The 20021-nt window shown below is 49.1% G+C and overlaps 1 protein-coding gene across 3 annotated transcripts; it reads left to right on the top strand.

Moving 5' to 3' along the window:
- Positions 1 to 1079: 1079 nt before the first annotated feature.
- BMI1 (BMI1 proto-oncogene, polycomb ring finger) lies at positions 1080 to 17137 on the top strand. 3 transcript variants are annotated; one of them, XM_053987445.1, is made up of 15 exons: positions 1080 to 1256; positions 2172 to 2283; positions 2388 to 2451; positions 2540 to 2574; positions 3188 to 3247; positions 3383 to 3396; positions 11667 to 11783; positions 12195 to 12291; positions 13010 to 13065; positions 13188 to 13238; positions 13500 to 13608; positions 13699 to 13744; positions 14287 to 14385; positions 14724 to 14804; positions 14890 to 17131. In XM_053987445.1, exons 1-15 carry the CDS (start codon positions 1124 to 1126, stop codon positions 15217 to 15219), a joined length of 1404 nt encoding a protein of 467 aa, XP_053843420.1. In that variant the 5' UTR covers positions 1080 to 1123; the 3' UTR covers positions 15220 to 17131. The 3 variants fall into 3 exon arrangements, with proteins under 3 accessions (XP_053843420.1, XP_053843414.1, XP_053843405.1); XM_053987430.1 differs by lacking the exons at positions 1080 to 1256; positions 2172 to 2283; positions 2388 to 2451; ... (1 more) ...; positions 3188 to 3247; positions 3383 to 3396 and adding an exon at positions 6104 to 6627 and having other exon boundaries at positions 11650 to 11783; positions 14890 to 17137; XM_053987439.1 differs by lacking the exons at positions 3383 to 3396; positions 11667 to 11783; positions 12195 to 12291; ... (5 more) ...; positions 14724 to 14804; positions 14890 to 17131 and adding exons at positions 2886 to 2946; positions 3031 to 3087; positions 4299 to 4676 and having other exon boundaries at positions 1085 to 1256.
- Positions 17138 to 20021: the final 2884 nt, after the last annotated feature.

Below are 20021 nucleotides of genomic sequence, written 5' to 3'. Positions count from 1 at the left end.
TTGGTCCTTAGCTGACATATAACCACAACATTATTTCATTGTTTACTTTTGAGTTACTTTAGTAAACTCTAGTATTTTTGAGGATTACGGCAATGTTTCAATACCTAAAGAATAAAATGCTAACATAAGAGGCTCATACCTCATGAAGAATTTATTCAATTTTCATGGAAATGTTTTCAGACAGCAGTTGTACACCTTTCCTAAATCACTAGAAAAGGCTGTTTTGTTTATCTGTAACTATTTTTTGTATGTCAAAATGTACAAAGCCTTTTGCCAAAATATAACAGCAATCCTGGTTTAGAAAATTACTTTAGGAAAAAAGAAATTAGTTTAGTAGTAAGTTCACATTTCAGCTGGCCATAACCACAGGTAAAAAACGTGGTTTGATATGCAAATCTATAAGCATGGTGAGAGGAGGGGAATATCTGATGATACACATAGACATTTCAGAAGCGAAATAACATTCTTTACTGGAAGAGTGGTTAAGCATTGGAACAGGCTCCCCAGGGAGGTGATGGAGTCACCATCCCTGGAAATGTCAAAAAAACTGAGTAGACTGTAGCGCTCTGATATGCTTGGGTGGGTATGGTGGTATCCAGTCGAGGGCTGGACTTGATGATCTTGAACGCCCTTTGCAACCTCAATGGTTCTATGATTCCCTATAACGAAGGGATAAGGTTCTGTTCCTGAGGATTTGAGATCGCCAGCAACACATTTTTGGGCTGTAAAGCTTGACGCCAACACATGCACGTTAGACATCGACTGAGATACAAGCGCTTCAGGGATTACACGAGATACGAGCACTTTCAACATTCGTTGAGAGCTAATTACACCCCAAAACACGCCCGTGCGGCGCATCTCCCACGAAAACGGCATCGCCTCCCACTCCGAACCCCAAGGAGCGAGGGGCGACACTCTGGACACGCGTGGAGAGGACAGCGGCGGAGCTGGGTGTGGCAGGGGAGCGTGGGGAGGCGCGGACCGCGCGGGGCTCCGCGGCCGCGCACCGGCGCCTCCCGCCCCGCCCCGCCCGCGCCCGCCCCGCGGCGGCGGCCCCGCCTCGCGCCCGCGATCAGCTGCGCGCGCGTCACGTGGGCGCGTGTCGAAGGTCACGGCGCCCACAATGGAGCTGTCGCCGTACGCGCAGGGCGGGTGGCGGCTGCTGGGCGACCCCCGCCGCTTCCCCCGCCGCCCGTTCGCCGCCCTCCTCCGCGCCGCCTTCCGCAGCCTCCTGGATCACCCGCAGGCCGGGTTGGGTAAGGCGTGGCGCGGTGGGGGGTGGCGCGGTGCGGGCCGCGCCGCTCCGCGGAGCGCGCAGGCGGGCGCGGGGCTCCGTCCGCCCCCGCGAATGTACGCGCGTGTCCGTGCTACCCACGCACACACACGGGGCGGCTCCTGCCCGCGGGCGGCTCCAGGGTGCCGCTGCGCGGGGTGTCATCGCTAATGCTCTCCTGCTTCATTAAAGCTCCGACCTGTCCGAAATAAGGGGGGCGGGTCGGGAAGGGACCCCCCGCGCGTTCGGGTCCGCGGGCTGGGCTGGGCTGGGCTGGGCTAAGGAGGCGGTGTTCCCTCGCTGCGACCCCGCGGGGGTTTTCGCGAGTGGACACGTCCTACGGCAACCCCGGCACGAGGATGCGCGGCCGTGCAATTAATTTTGCGGTGTTAATGACTCCGCCGCCGCCTCCGCGGGCGGAGGGAGCTGCCGGTGCCGGGCGGGGGCGGCGGGCGGTCCCGGTGCCCCTCCCGGCCGGTGGCCCCAGTCCCGCTCCTCGCCATTAAGAGGCTGCTGAGGATCGCGGACGGGACTCGCAGAGGAAATTGAGGTTTTCCTTCTTGCTTGCTTTCTTTCTTTCTTTTTTTTTTTTTTCTTTTTTTTTTTTTTTTTTTTTTTTTTTTTTTTATGGGAAGGACATGTAGAGGCGGCGGGGCGCTCAGCGCCGCACAGCCCCGCCTGGTACGGCTTGCCCCAGCCAGTGCTTCAGCCCCTCAGCTTCTCCTCCACCTCCTCACACCTTGCCTACTTGCTCTGTCCTTTCGCTCTGAAACACCAAATGTGTTTCATTTTGACGTTTTTGTGGGAAAGATAGCGTTCAAAGGGCGAGCAGCAGTTTTTGGTACCGTGTGCTGGGGTTTGGCAAATAAGTGTGTCATCAGTAATTCATTTATTTTAGACGATCCAGACCTGAAAGATATTGACCCTACAGTATTAAAACATTGCCATGCTGCGGCTGCAACGTGTATTCTGGAGGCAGGGAGGCAGAAAGCTGACATATCTGCTATAAGGTACTCATACTTGGAAGTTACACCATTTTTCTAGCAGTTGTTACTTAGAAGTGTACTGCTGAGTTAATGTTAACAGAAAACTAATAAATTCTTTTTCCCTGTAGCACGTGCCTAGAAGACTGCAAACTGGATAAAGAGAGAATAGAACAATTTTGCACCGAATATCAGGTTTTTAAACCAACTTTAACATATCAATTTTTCTCCTTTCATAGGAATTTATTGAACCTAGTAATTTTTTTTTTTTCTCTTGCTTCAGAAAAACAAGGATGCGTTGGAAATCCTATTGGGAAGGTAGGTCAATCACTCAGCAGAGACATGGTTTCACTTACAGTTAGTTTGAAACTGTCCTGGAAAACACTTCTGCATACTTTAGGTGATTAAAGTAAGTAATATTGTTCCATTAAAAAATAAAGTGCATTTTTAACAAACTCTAGAAAACAGCTGTAGAAACTTTTCTTCATTTGGAGTTCTACTCTAAAATAATCTTTTAGAACTTCCCAAAAAGCATTACCAGGATCATGAAAAGTTCTTTATTGATGGACAGCTTGAGAAAATGACCTTTTCTTTTAGCATAGGAGACTTGTAACTGTTGTGTCTTTCAGCATAGGCAGATCTCCTCTCCATATAACTGATGTGTCTTGGCGCTTGGAATATCAGATCAAGGTAATTTTAACACATCAAGGTGTTTCTTTAGTCTGTTTTAATACTGAGACCTGGCTTTTTATATGTTCTTTGTTTTTAATTTAGAACAATCAACTTCATAAAACTTATCAGCCTTCCTATCTGGTGACCTTAAACGTAGAGGTACTGTATTCCCAGCACCCTCAAAGGAAAAAATGCAATTTCAAGATATTTTTAAAATAAAATAGACATTGCTGTTTCTTTTTTTTTTTTTCCCCTTCAGAACAGTGATTCAGGATCACACCCAGATGTTAGTTTTAGTTGTACAATGGAGCAATTACAGGTACTTATTTCCTTCATCTTTCTGTGCTTAGCTCCAGTTGTGGATGTACATATTTTTAACAAATTGCCAATCAAAATGAAATCATATACACTATTACTTGAAAAAAAAAAAAATCCAATACTGGGACGGTAAGAGAATTTTCCGTAAAAGTTATCTAAGTGTATTTTTTACTGTCTTTTCAAATAAAGTTGGAAAGTAACTGAATTTAGTTGCGTGGGGAGTGTTTTACATACGTGCATAAATATTTTGTCTGTTTTCATAACTGTAATCCATATGTACATGTGGGAGGAAACTCATCATTTTCTGAAATCCTGATTTCCCGTGCTTTAGAGAAATGATTAAAGAAGCTGGTTCAGTGATTTAAATGTGTCATGATTAAAAATAGAGAAGGAACTGAAGGCTCTTCAGTGGTGTTAATGACATGTAAGAAATGTCCTGAAACAAACGTTGATCTTTGTTTAGCGATTTAAATGTGTAACTGAACAATAGAGGTATTGTAATGCTTGGAAGTGACCAAACTGTGGAGGATTGGGAAGAGGGCTTGGTGGGAGAGGAAAAGCAAGATATTAAAACTTAAGGTTTACACCTCCTCTTTTTAAATGTGTCTCTGACTTTTGTCAGTAATGAGTGTTTTTAGTTGGTTTACTGGCACAGTGAAATCTGATGTTCTTTGGCTGGAGAATGGTCCTAGTACAAAATTGTACTCAAAGTATTTTCAGTGTTTTAGAAATCCATGTAGTATGTCAAAGCCTGAAGCAAATGTCAGCATTAGCCATTGTGGCAATACCAATAAAATCTACGTGTAAATAATAATTATCTATTTTAGGAGAAAATAAATTTTAAAAAGTGTTTTCCTTCAGTTCCCACTTTTCTGACTACATTGTAAAACACAGAGCTATTTAATTATTTGCTTGCATTGTTCATCAGTTGCAACACTTTTTATCTACTATAAGGTGTTGGTTTCACTTGAGTCTCTGTTTAAAAAAAATATTCTGTTTTCTAGCTGACCTTTAAAAATATGCTGATTCTAAGACTCTATTTCATCTCTTAGGACTTAGTGGGAAAGCTAAAAGATGCTGCAAAAAGTCTAGAACGAGCGACTCAGATGTGATTGAAGGAAGGTGTCAGCCTGCTGAAGCACTCTCCTTCCTAAGTGTCTCCTAAATGACAAATGTCTTTCATCTCTTGATGCAAACTGGGCTTTTTTTTAAGTCATTGGATGTGAATTAAGTGAATTTTTTACTTCTGCACTGGGTATTCCCTGCTCATGTATTTTTTTTTTATTAACTCCTGTTAAATATTTTCTGAACTGTCATGTCATCAAAGTATTCCTTCTATCTTATTTTGTATATTTTTACAACTGTCACTACTTATTTTTCTCTGTGATCTAATAAAGGTTTATTTGCGCCTGTTGTGCAATTTCTATGGATGAATTAGCTGTACCTAAAAGTAAGATGCTAAACGTTAGATCAGCTCAGTGAGGCAAAAGCGCCTTCTTTCCGTGCCGCGGCTACGGCGCGTTTGCTAAATCGCCCGCCGCGCTTTGTCATTTCCAGCCGATCTTACATCTCTCCTACGAGGAAAAGTCGGACCCCGGCGCGGGGGGCAAGAGAGCATTCGGTTTAATCTTGTGGAGCCGGAGCCCCTCACGGAAAGCCGGCAGAGTCCGCGGAATGGAGCGGAGCCGGGTGGCGGCTCCGGCTCGACGGCGCGGCTGCTCCCAGCATCTCCCGCTCGCCTTGGGCCGCGCCCGGCACCGCAGATCTCCGCGGGGCCGCTCGCTCCCGCCCGCAGGTGCGGAGGGGCTCCGAGGCGCGGTCCGTCCGCACCTGCCGGCGAGGGAGAGCGGCCCCGCGAAGGATGCGCGGCGGCGGCCGGTCCCTCACAGCGGAGCAGGGCTTTTTCCTCTCCGCTCCTCAGCGCCCGAGCGACGGGCGGCGTCTTATCCTCGCCGGAGGCGAGCACCGCCAGGCTTTCCCCGGTTCTCTCCCTCCCGCTCCGGGGCTGCCCGTCCCGCCCGCGGGATGTGGGGACACCGCGGGTCCCCGCGACACCGGCTCCCGCCGCCGCTCGGGGCGGAAAAGCGTCCGCGCGGCCCTCGAGGGGACGCGTCGCCTCGACGCCGGCGGCTCCGCGCGGCCCCGGGCGGGCGCGGCGGGGCGAGGGGCGCGCGGCAGCGCGCACGCGGTGGCGGAGGCGCGAGGCCGCGGTGCGGATCCCCGCGGGGGTCCCTCCGCGGCGGGACGGGGCGTGCGGGGCGGCCGGGGGTGGGAGCGCGCAACAAGTGCGCGGAGGGAGGCGAGGGCTGCGCGGGCAGGGTGACGGGCGGCGTGTGGGGCCGGAGGGCGTGCGGGCTGTGGGGCTGCGGCGCGGGGAGGATGGAGAGGGCAGGGCGGGGGGCGCGGGGCGAGAGCGGGGAGCGCTGTGGCTGCAGGGTAGCCGCGGCGCGGGCGGAGGGAGCGCGGAGAAGGAGGGCGGGAGGCACTGGGGCCGCGGCGGGCGGGAGCCGCGGAGCGGGGCCGGGGGTCGGGGCGGGCGGTGAGGAAAAGGAGGAAAAGGAGGCATCGGCGGCGCGCGGGCGAGCGCGTGCAGGGCCGGGGGGAGGGGAGGGAGGGAGGAAAGGAGGAGGGAGGGAAGGGAGGGGGTGGCGGGCGGGGGAGGGGAGGGAGGGAGCGAGGGGGGAGGCGGAGGGGGAGGAGGCGGCCGGGTTGCGGGATTGGGTCACGGGGAGGCTGCCGGGCCCCGGCGGCAGCGCCGCTAATTCCCAGGCCGCCCTTAAGGAATGAGGCACCCCACGTGACGCTGGCGGGGCGGGCGAACTCCGAGCCATTTTGGGGACGGTGTCAGTTTCCACTGTGTGCCTTCAGCGTTGCATTCTTCCCTCCTCCGCCCTCCTCCCGCCCGCCCGCCCGCCCGCCCTCCTTCCCTCCCCGGGTCCCCGCCACCAACTATGAAATAACAACAACAATAATACTCGTAATAATAACAATAATAATAAAAGAAGGAACGCGAGAGAGGCCGCGAGGCGGAGCAGGGGGCAGAGGGAGAGACAATGGGCTGGTGGAGAGAGGACCCATCCGGACCAGGGAGACTGTGCGCTCCCAGCGCCTGAGCCGCCCGGGCGGCCAACTCGGAGGGAGCGAGAGAGCGAGGGAGCGAGCGAGAAGGGCCCGCGAGGAGCGGAGGAGACCCGGGCGTTCTGTAACTAAAATGAGCGGAGCGCAGCGGCGGCGGCGGCAATAAGCTTATTGCAATTGACAGCGTCTGCAGTTCATTTCAAGATGGCCGCTTGGCTCACATTCATTTTCTGCTGAACGACTTTTAACTTTCATTGTCTTTTTTGGCCGCTCCGATCATCACCAACCGGCTCCATTTTCCGGGTACGTATGAAGCGAGGTGTCGCCTTACCAGGGGCGGGGGGCGAAGGGGGCTCGGCGGCGGTTTTCGGCCGGTTTGGGGGCTGCAAAGGGGCGCCTAGGTGTCCCCCGAGCTCTCCGTATGGGAAAAGCGCTGACAGGCTGCTCTAGCCACACACACACATACAGACACGCAGCAGCAGCAGCCTGTGCACTCGCTCGCGTTACGCACCCACATTTGCAAATTTTAGTTCCTTTCTTTCTCCAGACGCCCCCTAAAACCTTTCTGTGCACATGGCCCCCGAGGAGAATATTTATATTTCCCGACCCTGCTGCCAGCCCGGCCCGAGCGCCCTTTGTTTAAAGGCAGATTTTGATTAAACAGGGACGTTCGTGAAATCTGGAGCTGCCTGGGTCAAGTGATTTCAGTCTTCCCCGAAAGAAATGTGTCTGGGGGGGGTTAAAATGTCAGATAATGCACCCATTTTATAGAGACGGAGCCAGTGGGGGGTAGCGATCCTCCTGGGGGGGTTGTTAGGCGCCGGGGCACCCAGCAGAAAATGTTATTAACTTAAGTTGGACAAGTACTTCTGTGAAATTGGATGGGTTGTAAGATGGCGGTTCCCAGTTGTTTCCAATGTCTCCTCTTACATTTCTGCTCTAAATGCTGAACTTTAGGGGTTTGTGCCTACTGGGAGAGGCAAGGGGTGGTCAACTCCGAGAAGTAACTTTTTTGGGGGGTAAGGATAGCACTTTTAATGCGGTCTTGGGGAGCTGGGGCGAGCGGTCTGCTGAGCCTTTGGAGCAAAGGTGATGTGTCTGCGGGACGCGGAGGGGGGGTGGTGTGTGTGAATTTCTTTTCTCTGGTTGGTATTTTTTTTACCCTGAGCCCGGGAAGGGTAAATTTACATGAAATCCTTTGTCAGATCTTAAAGATGTCACGAGTGGGCTCCTCGTGCTGCTTATGGGCAGCACTTGAAAGTTGCTGGTGTTATGTTTTTATAATTGAATGGCCTTGGTAATATATAAAGCGGGATGTTTCTGTGTGTCTGCTGTAAACATTTGCAAATAATCAGGTGAAAAGAAGCAGGAAAAAGAATCGCATTTCCATAAAAGTGAGGCAGTAACTTTTTAGCCTCTAAAAACTTTTATTCATTCCTCCACTCTCCAGGAAAGTCGAAGAAAACCTGGGCATGTGTGCCCTTTTGCAAGTTTGTCGCTAAAAGAATTTTTTTGCATAGTCTATAGTAGTGAGAGCAGCTTCTGTTATGGGACTGTCCCTAAGACCAGGGACGTTCAGTACAGTCCAGTAAAACTACTTTGAGTGACTCTGTGCAGCCCGTCCTGGAAACTGAAACTTATGTTGCACTTTGCCAGAGACACGAAGTTTTGACCTACCTGATTGCTTAGATATTACAAAATAAGCATTTTGCTGTATTTTTAAAAGTAGATAGATTGTGTCTTACGCTTAGTCCCAGGGAGGCGATTTAAGAGACTGGGGTCCTTTTGCACTCTGTTGCCAATATTCAGGTCTTTTCTCGCTGCAGCGAGTTGTGCAAAGATACTTGAGGTTTATGTGCCTCCTCTGAAAGAACTACTGTCCTCTCCTTTAAAACATATGCGGCCATTCTTAAGCGAAAGAGTAATAACAGGCTCGATAGTACAAGTGGCTCTGGCTGATAATGGGTGAAAATGTAGAATGAAGGCTGCTTTATTCCTGATGAGAGTTTTCCAAGAGGAGATGGGTACAAAGTACACAAACCTACCCGAGCGATGCTTCTGGTTTTTTATGTATGTATTTTCTGTTAGAGACCTGTCGAGCAAGGTTTGATAGCTTATTGCCTTTATGGATTTTTAATAATGTAGTTGATTCTTAGCAGGAGAATGCACTTCTGTTTTTCTTCATTTTGACATAACTTCTTTAAGGCCTCTGTATGATCGGCTGGCTGGCAGTGTTTACTTGTAGCAGGTATTATCCACATATATTTTCCGTTTAGTTGTTCCATGTGTCAATGTGTAAATATATATTGTCCTGGCTAAGAGGCTGTTTGTATTTCTGTGAAGTGTTGGCATTCACCGTGCGATCAGCAGGAGCAGAAAAAACATCTGAAAGGGTTTCCCTCGTACCAAGATATTAAACTCAGGCTGATGTAGTAAAATGTGCTGCGTTCATGTTACATCCCCGCAGGCACAGACACGCGTGTGCCTGTGCGGGTGGCTTTTAGGGAGAAATTAAGTGCCTAGTTCAGCTCGCTGGGGAAAATCACTGATTTTCAAGATAGCTCATAGCACGTTGAAAATGTGCTAACTTTGGGCAATAAATAATCCGCATTTAGGGGTTGCTTCGACAAAACAGGTTTCACGGTTGAATTTAATCCCCCTCCATTTAGGAAGGGGCTTCGCCTGCGTGAAATAAACGCGTTAGTGTCTTGAAAGGTTTGTCCCAGTCTGTCAGGGCTGGGAAGGAATTCTCGGTCAGCCGACTTGTGTGACCTCGGTCACTGCTGAGTTTTTTTCTTGGTTTAGATATTTATGAATTATAAGGTAGTGACTTGAACAAATAAAACACAGAACCGTGAAAGCTGTCCATGTGTAAGTACCTAAAGGGACTGCAGAGCCGTCAGCTTCAGGGCGCTGGGTTCTTCAGAGAGGCGTGCAGAAACTCCGTCTCTGCCTTTTCTGGGAAAAGCAAAACCTCGGTATCAGTTTAAAAGGAAGAAGCGGAGGGTCAGGGACCCTGGAAGCGACATTTAAACCGCAGTACAATGCAGCGGGGATCTTGCTTTCCCGCACGGTGCTGGGAACAGCTTTGGGGACCTGGTCTGGCTTGGTGCTTCTGGAACTTTGCTTTTCTTTGTGCTGGCCGGCTATGGTTTGATGTTGGGGAGTTTTATCTGCTGTTCACTCAAGGGTTCTCCTGCAGCAACAAGAAAAGTTTCCTGGTCGGGGTCGCTCGTTGGCTCTGTGCACACTTTTGACGAATATTGTACCCCTGTCCTGGTCAGTTTGGCTGAGTTCAAAGCTTTTAGAAACCTTACTGTGTTGCCACTTTTTTTTTCTTTTTTTTTATTTTCTTTTTTTTTTTTTCTTTTTTCTTTTTCTTTTTTTTTTTTTTTTTTTTTTTTTCCTGCTGCCTAACATTGAAGTTTGCGAGTGGCTGCTCGCATCTTGAGCCTACGGTGCTGCGGTGAGAGGTGTCTTGCAAGCTCTGCCTCGGGAGAAGAGGGGACAGGAACTGGTGTGCTGGGAGCACTGACCTGGGGAAATTAATAGCTTGGAGTGGAGCAACGTTGTTACATTACGTTTTTCAGGATCTGGTTGACAAAATAATCTACAATTGACGTGGCTGACAGGGATTTTTCACTGTGTGTGCTTTTCCCTTTATCTGTTATTCCCTCTCATTTTAAACAGTGTGTATGCATCTAGCGTTGGTGCCAGTGGATCCGATGGGGTTTTATGGGTTTCAGACTATGAAAATGACATTTGGTTTTCGCTCTTGTCTCTGCATTGTGTTGACAAGGTGTTGATTTAGCTTTAGGAATGATCTGGTCACATGGTCCTTCTCATGTTGTCACTAATGTACCGTTTAAAGTCGGCTTGGGCTTTTTCCCCCTTCTCGGTGTGCTTTATTGCTGAAAAGGGGGGTTACTTAAGTATCCAGAGACTTGTTTTCTCCCGTCCAAGCACCTTACTCTGGTGTTGCAAACCTCTTTACACCTTTTGCAAAACTTTGCACCGCGCTTGCCTCGTCCGCGGGATGATTTTCAAACAAGCGTCAAAAGGTGGGAGAAGGAAAGAAAGAGAGAAAAAGAGTTGGGAGTGAGGGAAAGGTAGGAAGGAAAGTGAGGAAAGCAGAGAAGGAGGGAGCGGGGATGCCGGCGCGGTGGAACGGGAGCTGGGGCTCGGCACTCCACTGGCGGTGCAGGGGGCTCGGTCCCCGGGAGCGCGGCGCGGTTCTGCTCGCCGGATGGAGGGAGCGGAGGGGGAGAGGAGCTATCTCAGACCAGCTCCTCGCACCGAGTCGACGTGGAGAGAGGCCCCTGAGAGGATCCGAAATGGCCGAGGCTCGGGAGGAGCCTCTGGCACTCGCCTCCGCCAGGCTGAGACCCCAAAGCCCGGGGCCGCCCCCGCCGGCCGGGCTGCCCCGCACCGCGCCCGGGCACCCTCCGGGCTGTGCCACCCGACCCCGCCCGGGCCGCTCCCGCCCTCCCCCTTCCCTCCCTTCGTAGCCGGGCTCCCAGACCCCCGCGGGCTCCTTGGTTCCTCCACCCCCTCCGCCAGCCCCCGGGCCTCGCGTCCCACCCCCTGGCCCGGCCCGGCCCGGCCCGGCCCGCCCCCCCGGCCGCCCCCCGCCCGGCTCTCGTGTGTTCCCAGCGGTGGCAGGATGCCAAGTGTAAGTGTAAGTTGCTATAGCAACCCCCTCGGAGAGCGGAGCAGATCCGGATCGGCACCGAGCCGCAGCGGCAGCCGCCCGGACCCCCCCGGCGGGCCGGCCCCGCCGCCCCGGTGCCCGGCCCCGCTCCGAGGTGCGTGTGTGTCCCCCCCTCCGTCCCTCCCCCCGCCGCCCCTCCCCGCGCTCCGGAAATGCCAGGGCAGCCGCACCGGGAGGCGCTGGTTCCCCTTTGTGCTGCTCGCCGGCAGCCCGGTGCCCGCCGTGTCGCCCCCGGAGCTCCCCGCCGCATCGCCGCCGAGCCACCCGCGCAGCCCGAGCCGGCCGGTGCCGCCGCGCCGCGGGAATTGCCCGTGCCCGCCGGGGAACGGCGCGGTGGGTGCCGCGGAACGACCGCCCCTCCGCGGGGCTGCGCCCAGGCCGGCCCGGGGCGGTGCGGTGCGGGGACGCCCCGCCGGCCTCGGGACCGGCCCTCGCCCGCCACCCGGCCCCGCGCCGCCGCCGCCTTCGTCTTCCGCGCTTGGTCTTCCTCTGCGCCGGTGGATGCGATGCGATGCACGGGGGAAGGGGATGCTCCGGACCGCGGCACCTGGGACGCCGCCGCGCTTGTCCCCGCTGACCGGTCCTCTGTGTGTGTGTGTGTGTGTGTCTTTCAGAGCCGCTCCTCGCCAAGCCAAAATGCACCGAACAACCAGAATCAAAATAACCGAGCTAAACCCCCATCTCATGTGCGTGCTCTGCGGCGGGTACTTCATTGATGCAACGACCATCATAGAGTGCCTCCACTCCTGTAAGTACGACCGGCGCTCCGCGTTTTTCCCCCGCCGCTCCCCTCCTTTCCTGGCATCCCGGGAACACACACGAAAAAAAAAAAAATCCTCCCAAGCCCAAACCCCCCAAGGGGCTTGGGACCGATGCCCTCCTCCTCCCCGACGGGAGGGGAAGTAGGTGTTCCAGCCGCGGTGCAGATTTTCCGAGGACGGCCCTACGGTCTTTGTTAAAGTAATAATATATGTGCTATAAGCGTCTCCTTTTCATGGTAATTGCAGCTTATTTGGGTAGTTGTTTAGCTTAAGCAGCATGTTGCTGACAATGGACGATTTGCTCTAGCTTGCATAGTTTAGAAAATCGCACCTTTATCTATGCATATCTGAGCGGCACCTAGGAGCATCACTAAAAGCCTGTGGTGTTTGACTTACAGTTTGTAAGACTTGTATCGTGCGTTACTTGGAGACCAGCAAGTATTGTCCTATCTGTGATGTCCAAGTTCACAAAACTCGACCGCTTTTGAATATAAGGTAGGAGAAAGTTGCGAAGTGCACACTGCATCTCTCGTTTTTGCTTTATATGGGGAGACCAGCAGTAGTCGGTGTCAATGTTATCTCTTCGTCTGCAATTTAAATCTGAAAGGGCTTGTCAATTTACAAGGTACCTCGTGTGTATGTTCGCTCTTTGGAGTTTCTTCACTGATTGAAACTGAAGATGCCTCTAGATCTTTTTGTTGGCCTGTTTTAGCATAGACCAGTCATGGATGCCTCTTCCCTCTCCCGCATTCTCCTGTACCACCTGATAGTTCTTGCCTCTACTTTCTGTATCTCCAAGACATGCATCACTCCAACCACAGCTCCTAGTCATGAAAACTCCTGCTGCAACTTTCCAAACTAAGAGGCAAAAGCCTTTAAGATATCATTTGCCTTTCAGAAACATTTTTGTTGTCAGCGCTGCATTTTGCTCTCTGTACTTTCTAGGAAGGACATGGATTTTTTAAGGCCTTCCTTCAGTCTGAGAGACTTCTTTTTCAGTTGTGGTAACATGGATGAGTTTTGGTTCAGAGTGGTATTTAGAGCAGGGTTTAGTTTGATTACAAGGTCCTGTAAGTTAACTTTTTATGACTGGCCTCCCACTTTGTCGAAGATGCCTCGTTGTTGTGAAAGTTTATAAGTAAGGAGCTGCCATTTGGATTGAAATATTGCTTCATCTGCTTAATTTTATGTTGTGGGGTTGTTCTTTTTTCAGGTCAGATAAAACTCTCCAGGATATTGTATACAAGCTAGTACCAGGCCTTTTCAAAAGTAAGTAGTTAAATCAGGTATTTTATTAAGAGCAGAAAAACAAAACCAGAGCCGCTATCCTATATCAATACCGTGAGTTACAGAGTAACTACTAAAAGAGAAATATATGCTTTTCCATCTAGATGAAATGAAAAGAAGAAGGGATTTTTATGCTGCTCATCCGTCGGCTGATGGTAAAAGCTTCTCGTTCGCAACTTTAATATGTGTGGCATTGAGCTAGATGTTTTACTGTTTCCTTTTTAACTTACAAGTGATGTATCACCGTCACAGAATTTTAAGAAGTAAAGTCAGCATAATAAAAGTTTATTGTTTTAACAGTCAGGTAGCTTTCATTCATTATCTTACTGTGAAGATTTTTTTTCTTGTTTCTGAGAATTGCAGTTCTTCCTGATTTGAATTTCAAAATGTAAATTATTGTGGAAATTTCTGTGCAGCTGCCAATGGCTCTAATGAAGACAGGGGAGAAGTGGCTGATGAAGACAAAAGAATTATAACAGACGATGAGATAATAAGCTTATCCATTGAGTTCTTTGACCAGAATAGGCAAGTTCCAGAATGGCAAAATTTTATGTTTACCTATTTGTTAGCACCTGTATTTATTATTTGTTGTAATTGTGTAATTTCTTCTCACAGACTGGAGCGAAAAGGAAATAAGGAGAAAGAAAAATCAAAGGAAGAGGTAAATAACTTTCCTTTACTCCAGGGGAAACATATCACACACACACACAACTTTGGGGCGGGTCGGTAGCTGAGAAAACTATGCAGGTATGTGTGTCTAGAATAAAGGAAGCATACCTCCTGTCATGGCACTAGGTACAGAAGAGGTAAAACATTTTCATACAACTGTATATGCAGGCTACTTTTTAAAATTCAAAATACCCGCAGTATTATTTTTAAAGCAGAATCCGATTTTTTGTCGAAGTTTGGGAAAAATATTTAGTAATTTATTAAAAAATAACATGTATTGCATATGTACCCTAAAAAGATATTAAATATAATACAGATATTTACTTATTAATTTAGTTGCAATTTAAAATTATTTTCTCTAGAACTGTAATTTGCCACTTATTTCTGATGTGCCCTCTAAGACAGCAGGTATTGTTGTATTACAGTTCATCATTTAGTAAGGTGCACTTTTTTCAACACAAAATGCTAGAATACAGCATTGGTGGGAGTAATTGCTCATTCTCAGCAGACTGATTTTCTTTGCTATGCCACTAGGTGAATGACAAAAGATACTTGCGCTGCCCAGCAGCAATGACAGTGATGCATCTAAGAAAGTTCCTGCGGAGTAAGATGGATATACCTAACACTTTCCAGGTACCCATGGAGAAAGAGTGACTTGTTTGTTTGTTTGGGGTTTTTGGGGGTTGTTTTTGGTAGGACTCATTTTCTCATTACAGCCAGTCCCAGCAAGTGGAAACAGGCAAGTATTTCTGGTGTGTGGCATACATTATTTGGCTTATTTTTAAAAGATCTGTCTGTAGAGTTTGGTGACGTCATTTTTTTTAGTGCTGTAAATACCAAAGTATTAAGAAATTGCTCCTTGATGTGTTTGTGATATCTGTGACGGTGGGGCCACTTTTACCTCAGAGCAGTCATGTGCTAGGGGTAAGTGCCTGGATGCTCCTTAATGCACGGGTTCATATCTTGAACAGATCGATGTGATGTATGAAGAGGAGCCTCTGAAGGACTACTACACCCTAATGGATATTGCCTACATCTATACCTGGAGGCGGGTGAGTATTTCCAGTGTGCCTCCTGGGAGGGTGCAGGTCATGGCCTGGGTAAGGCACTTACCAGGGTCTTCATTTTGCTTTGCAGAATGGGCCTCTGCCCTTGAAATACCGGGTCCGACCTACTTGCAAGAGGATGAAGATCAGTCACCAGAGGGAAGGCTTGAATAATAGTGGGGAGCTGGAAAGTGACTCTGGGAGCGACAAGGCAAGCAGCCCAGCAGGAGGCATCCCCTCCACCTCCTCCTGTTTGCCCAGCCCCAGCACGCCAGTCCAGTCTCCTCACCCCCAGTTCCCCCACATCTCCAGTACCATGAATGGCACCAGCAGCAGCCCCAGCAGTAACCACCAGTCCTCCTTTACCAACAGAGCTCGGAAAACATCAATAAATGGCTCCTCAGCCACTTCATCTGGTTGATGTGCCAACCAGGCTACCACCCTCACCCCTCCTTTATATAGATCTCTCCATGCCATTACAGCTTTATAGATGCTAATCCATGTGACTATCATCCAAATTGCTTTCTTTTGTAGTAACACTGAACTTGGCTATAAAAGGCGGACTAGGTGACATTCAGGATGGACGTTATTGGAAACGCAAGATTGAAATGTAAATTTTTCAGAGGACTGGGAAACAAACGAAAGTTACACCTTCACCTGTTCTGAATGATGTGGAGTTGTTTCTGTCCCCATCATCTGGAGCCAGGAGTCTCCAGAAGTCAATACAAATCCTGGGAAGTAGTTTGTTAATCCAGACTAACTCCTCCATTGCGTTCTTTTTGATTGTTATTGTTCTTATACTGTTTTGTGAACCTGTAGAAAGCAAGTGCTTTTTCATCTTGAAATCCAACAAAATTGAGAGAATATGCATAGAAGAATGCATATATGTAGCCATGTCACTGTGAATAACAATTTTTGCGTATTAGCCATTTTGATTCTTATGTTGCATCTTTTACTTCTCTGTTGCTGCGCAGAACCGATCAAAAGAAAACTTCAGTTTTACAATCTGTATGCCTAAAAGCGGGTATTACCGTTTTATTTACTGACTTGTTTAAATGATTCGCTTTTGTAAGAATCAGATGGCATTATGCTTATTGTACAATGCCATATTGGTATATGACATAACAGGAAACAGTATTGTATGATATATTTATAAATACTATAAAGAAAATATTGTGTTTCATGCACTCATGATATGGTTGTTAAATTTCTAAACAGGTTCGACCCTTGCAGATGCCGCCTGTTTGAGCTTTGCTCATACTGCAAGAAGCACGTTGTGTGTGAGAGCTACAGTATTGGGGAAGCACATTCAAGTCTCTGATAACCTGGAGGCAATTGGCAATCTTAAAAGGATTTTACTTGCTTTGTCTTTTTTTTTTTTTCTTCCAAGTGGAATATTTTTACTTTACCAAATGTTGAAGTGATACAGTGAAAAAAAGAAATCAAGGGACATGGAAGTTTTAGACCTGTTTGATTACCTTTTTATTATTTGGTGTGGTGGGACTGTGTTTCTAAAAGCACATGGAATCATTATAGAAGCCATAAACTATTTGATATAAATTTTAAGGAACCAGCAAGTGGCTGGATGAAGGCATTTATCTAAATTTGTTTTAATATATATGTATATGGTACAGTACTAACTTCATTAAAATTCAACTGGTACTTTAATATTTCCAATAAATTGTGGAGAATGCCTTCTCTTTAATGGCCTGCAAGTAGGTGCATTTTATTAGAGGCTTCTATGGGTGGGGTTTTTTCAGTAGGAGGAACTTTTCCACCATAAAATATGAACAGCCCAGAACACTTTTCAGTCTGTGCTTTGCTTTGGTCGAACTTTGTGTGTGTTCATCACCCATCAGTTATACATTTGTGAGGGTGTTTATTCTATATGGATATTGTTTCATGTTTGTACGGAAAAATTGTAGTTAAACATTTCATTGTCTCCAGTCTGCAAAAGAAGCACAATTCTTATTGCTTTGTCTTGCTTATAGTCATTAAATCATTACTTTTGCATATAAATTGCTGTTACTTGTCCTGCTTGTTTTTATAGACCAGGTGATTGCAAATCCTCCACAAGGTTATTGCTTATTGATGTATATGTCTTATTAAACAAGAGTTGATATTTTTTCCTGTAGTAAACATGTACAGTTCAATTTCAACAGTAAAAACTTCAGTTTTATATACACTAATAACTTTCATTTATAGCTGATCAAAGAAATAAACAAATAAAAGGGATAATTCATTGAAAAGTAGCAAATTACCTCTGTTGATAATGTGGTGTTAAAGGACAAACATCTTGTTTTCATGGGCAGTATTTCTGGTTGTACCAAATATTTTAGTGAACAGTACAGTATAGCACAGTAGAATAACAAATGGAAGGAAAAAAAACCACCTAGAAATTGTAGTGATTTGTTTTGGTTGCCTGTCTTGAAAACATTTGCTGTTCTTTATTTGACCCCGATTTATTCTTGAAAATAAGCAAATGGTTCATCCTCACATCCTGGTCAGCCACAGGTTTTATCTCCTCTCTGTTCAAACTTAGCCCCTGTTAAACTGCACTGTCCGGGAAGGGAAGAACTTGATTTTTGTGATGGCGAGTGCAATGCTCTGCCTGTGCTACCCTGGATTACTTTTAAAGCCTTAGTGGAACTAAATACGTTTTAATAGAAAGATACCTCTCAATGGGACTGAATGTCTATCTTTACATGATTCCCTCAGCTATATGAGTGAATCACACTGTACCAGTTGAATTATTTCGCCCAAAAACCAGCACTGAACCTGCAGCAGAGGCTTGTACGTTAGCACACTGATCAAAATGTGCTTAATTTTACTAGAAATAGCAGTTAATCACTACTTCTAGCATCAATACGGAGCTAATCTCGGTCTTTGTGGAGTGCCCGTGAGGCACTCGGCAGTGAAACAGGAGTTGGATATTTCCCTTCCAGGTTTACTAAGCTTTTACAGTATTTTCGACCTCTCCCAATTTGACATCTCCTGTCTGAACAAGACCAAACGCTCTAGTAGCTCTCTTGCCGAGCTGCAAAAGCCGCCGAGGATGTTTGTGCTGCCATGTGAAACTTTTGTTTTGCTGCTGGCCCTGCGCAGATGGCACTGCGATGCTTATATACTGCTAAGCACAACTGGGAGGACGATCAAAGATAGCATCTTGGTGTTCTACTTGTGAAGCTGCTATGTCAGCTTTCCCGGTTTCACAATATTTTCCTTTGCATATACATAGTGACAGGTTTTCCTTTCACATGTACCTAAATTCTCCCTGAAAGGAAAGAAATCTCCGCTCGGTACGTGTAAGAGGAATCTTTTCATTATCCAGCGTTGCGTTTATATAGATGGAGGGATAAAGGCGAAGTCTACAGCGTTTTCCTGAGCTTGTTCAACAAGCAATCTGGTCAAGGATAGAGAGGCAGGAGTGGTCTGTGCCGGCTGGAAAAGGATTTTTTTCTGTCTTCGTCCGACCAAATTTTCCGCCCTGGTTCAGCTGCCTGCCGCTCCAAGCAGCACTTTTGTGTCCGGCACGAATGGGGATCCAACCCCGGGGAAAGCAACAGAGAGGAAGCATGAAAAGCTCCATACGCTTCTGGAGAAGACGGTCAGAAACAGGGAGACGGAATGCAGAAATGTGCCGGGAGAGAAAGAGGAGCATGACGAGCTTGCTGAGCCGAGATGGTTGTCCCCCAGCACTGACCATTTCTCTCAACAACCTGCGCCCATGACTTCCAGAAAACCGACGCTGGCGGGCGGGTACCGCCGACAGATTTCCGTCACCGGCAGCGTCCCGTGGGCAGGAGAGGGAAGCGGCGGGCGGCACCGCCGCGGCGCCGGTGACCCGGACAGCACCGGGGGAGCTTCAGGAAACGCCGTGAGAAAACGACGTTCCCCCATTTTTGAATGATGGGGGGCATAGAAACCCGACGGCGGAGGCAGTGGCAGCGGCGGCCGCCCTTCCCGACCTGGCGATGCCTTTGGTCCTCTGGCCGCGGCCGCCGGGCCACCGCCGTCTCCTCCGCCGCCGCACCGCTGCCCCAGGAGTCGCTGGGGATTTTCAAAGCGCGCCCAAAGCAAGTCTTCCCATGGCCGGTACCGGGGCGAACTCTCCTTCCTTCCGCCTCCGCCAACCCTGCGCCTCTTTTTTCTTCGCCGCGGCCCCGTACCGCCGGTTCCTCAGCCCCGGCGGCAGACTGCTCCTGCCTTCCAAACATCACTTTTGGACTGTTCATCTCTCACCACGCAGGAACTCCTGCAGTTCCGATCTTTGCCACCAAACTGGCTGACGAGGATCGGGTTGTCTCGTCGTGCCGGGCTCCGATTTCTGGCCCCAGAACGGGCGGTCGGCGGCGGCGCCCGCCACAGGCACCGCAGCGGGAGGAGGGTTGCGGCGGCTCCGCCGAGCACCTCGCGCCCTCCCAATTTTAAAACGGTGAAATTCTGAGACAATGTTTACTCAGATAAGTGTTTCCTGTTTCCGCTGTTAATTTTTAACGTTCTTGCTCCTACTCTGGGTACTTGAAACGGATTTCCTTTATTTTACTATAAACAGTTTATTTTTCATCTTTTGTGCCCGTCTCTTACCCGGAGGACGCCTGGAGAAGAACCTGCCCTCACCTCCCAAGGGCTGCGGATCTCCGCTTTCCGCAGCTCAATGTCGTTGTCCCGTTCCGGGAGCTCCGACCCACTGTTGTTTTGTGTTTAATTAACTCGAGAATGGCAAGGATTCTGGCAGCGAGGATTTTTTCCAACTCTGTCCCCTTCACTCGCTTTTCCCGCGACCAACAGAGGAGTCCCGCCAGGAGAACAGAAACACTTGTAAAGCCCGGTGTGGACCAGGCAATTCTCGGTCTCGCCGTCTTTGGGGATGGGATATTTGTATTTATTTAACAGTAATGATGTGGGTTAAAGGGGAAAAAAAATATATGTCAGCAACGGGTAGAGCACGAAGGACACGTAACACCCACGGCAAAGGAGGTTTTCCTTGCCGGGGTTGGGCAGGGAGAGGGACTTCCATCCCCGCTCGCTGACGCGAAGCCCCGGCCGCGACGGGCAAGACAGCGGCAGTCACGGAAAGGCCGCGAGTGGCGGTGCCGGAGGCGGGCGCTGCCCCAGGGGTGCGAGGAGCCCGCGGGCCTCCCCGCCGCCGGGCGGGCGGCCGCTGCCCGCCCCGGGAGCCCAGCCGGGAGCTACGGTTCTGCTGCGTTTGTCTCCGCTTCG

Source organism: Vidua macroura, chromosome 1 (genome assembly GCF_024509145.1).
Source record: "Vidua macroura isolate BioBank_ID:100142 chromosome 1, ASM2450914v1, whole genome shotgun sequence".
Classification (NCBI taxonomy): Eukaryota; Metazoa; Chordata; class Aves; order Passeriformes; family Viduidae; genus Vidua; species Vidua macroura.
The sequence above is the reverse complement of the archived record's forward strand: the minus strand, read 5'-3'. Positions and strand labels throughout refer to the sequence as shown.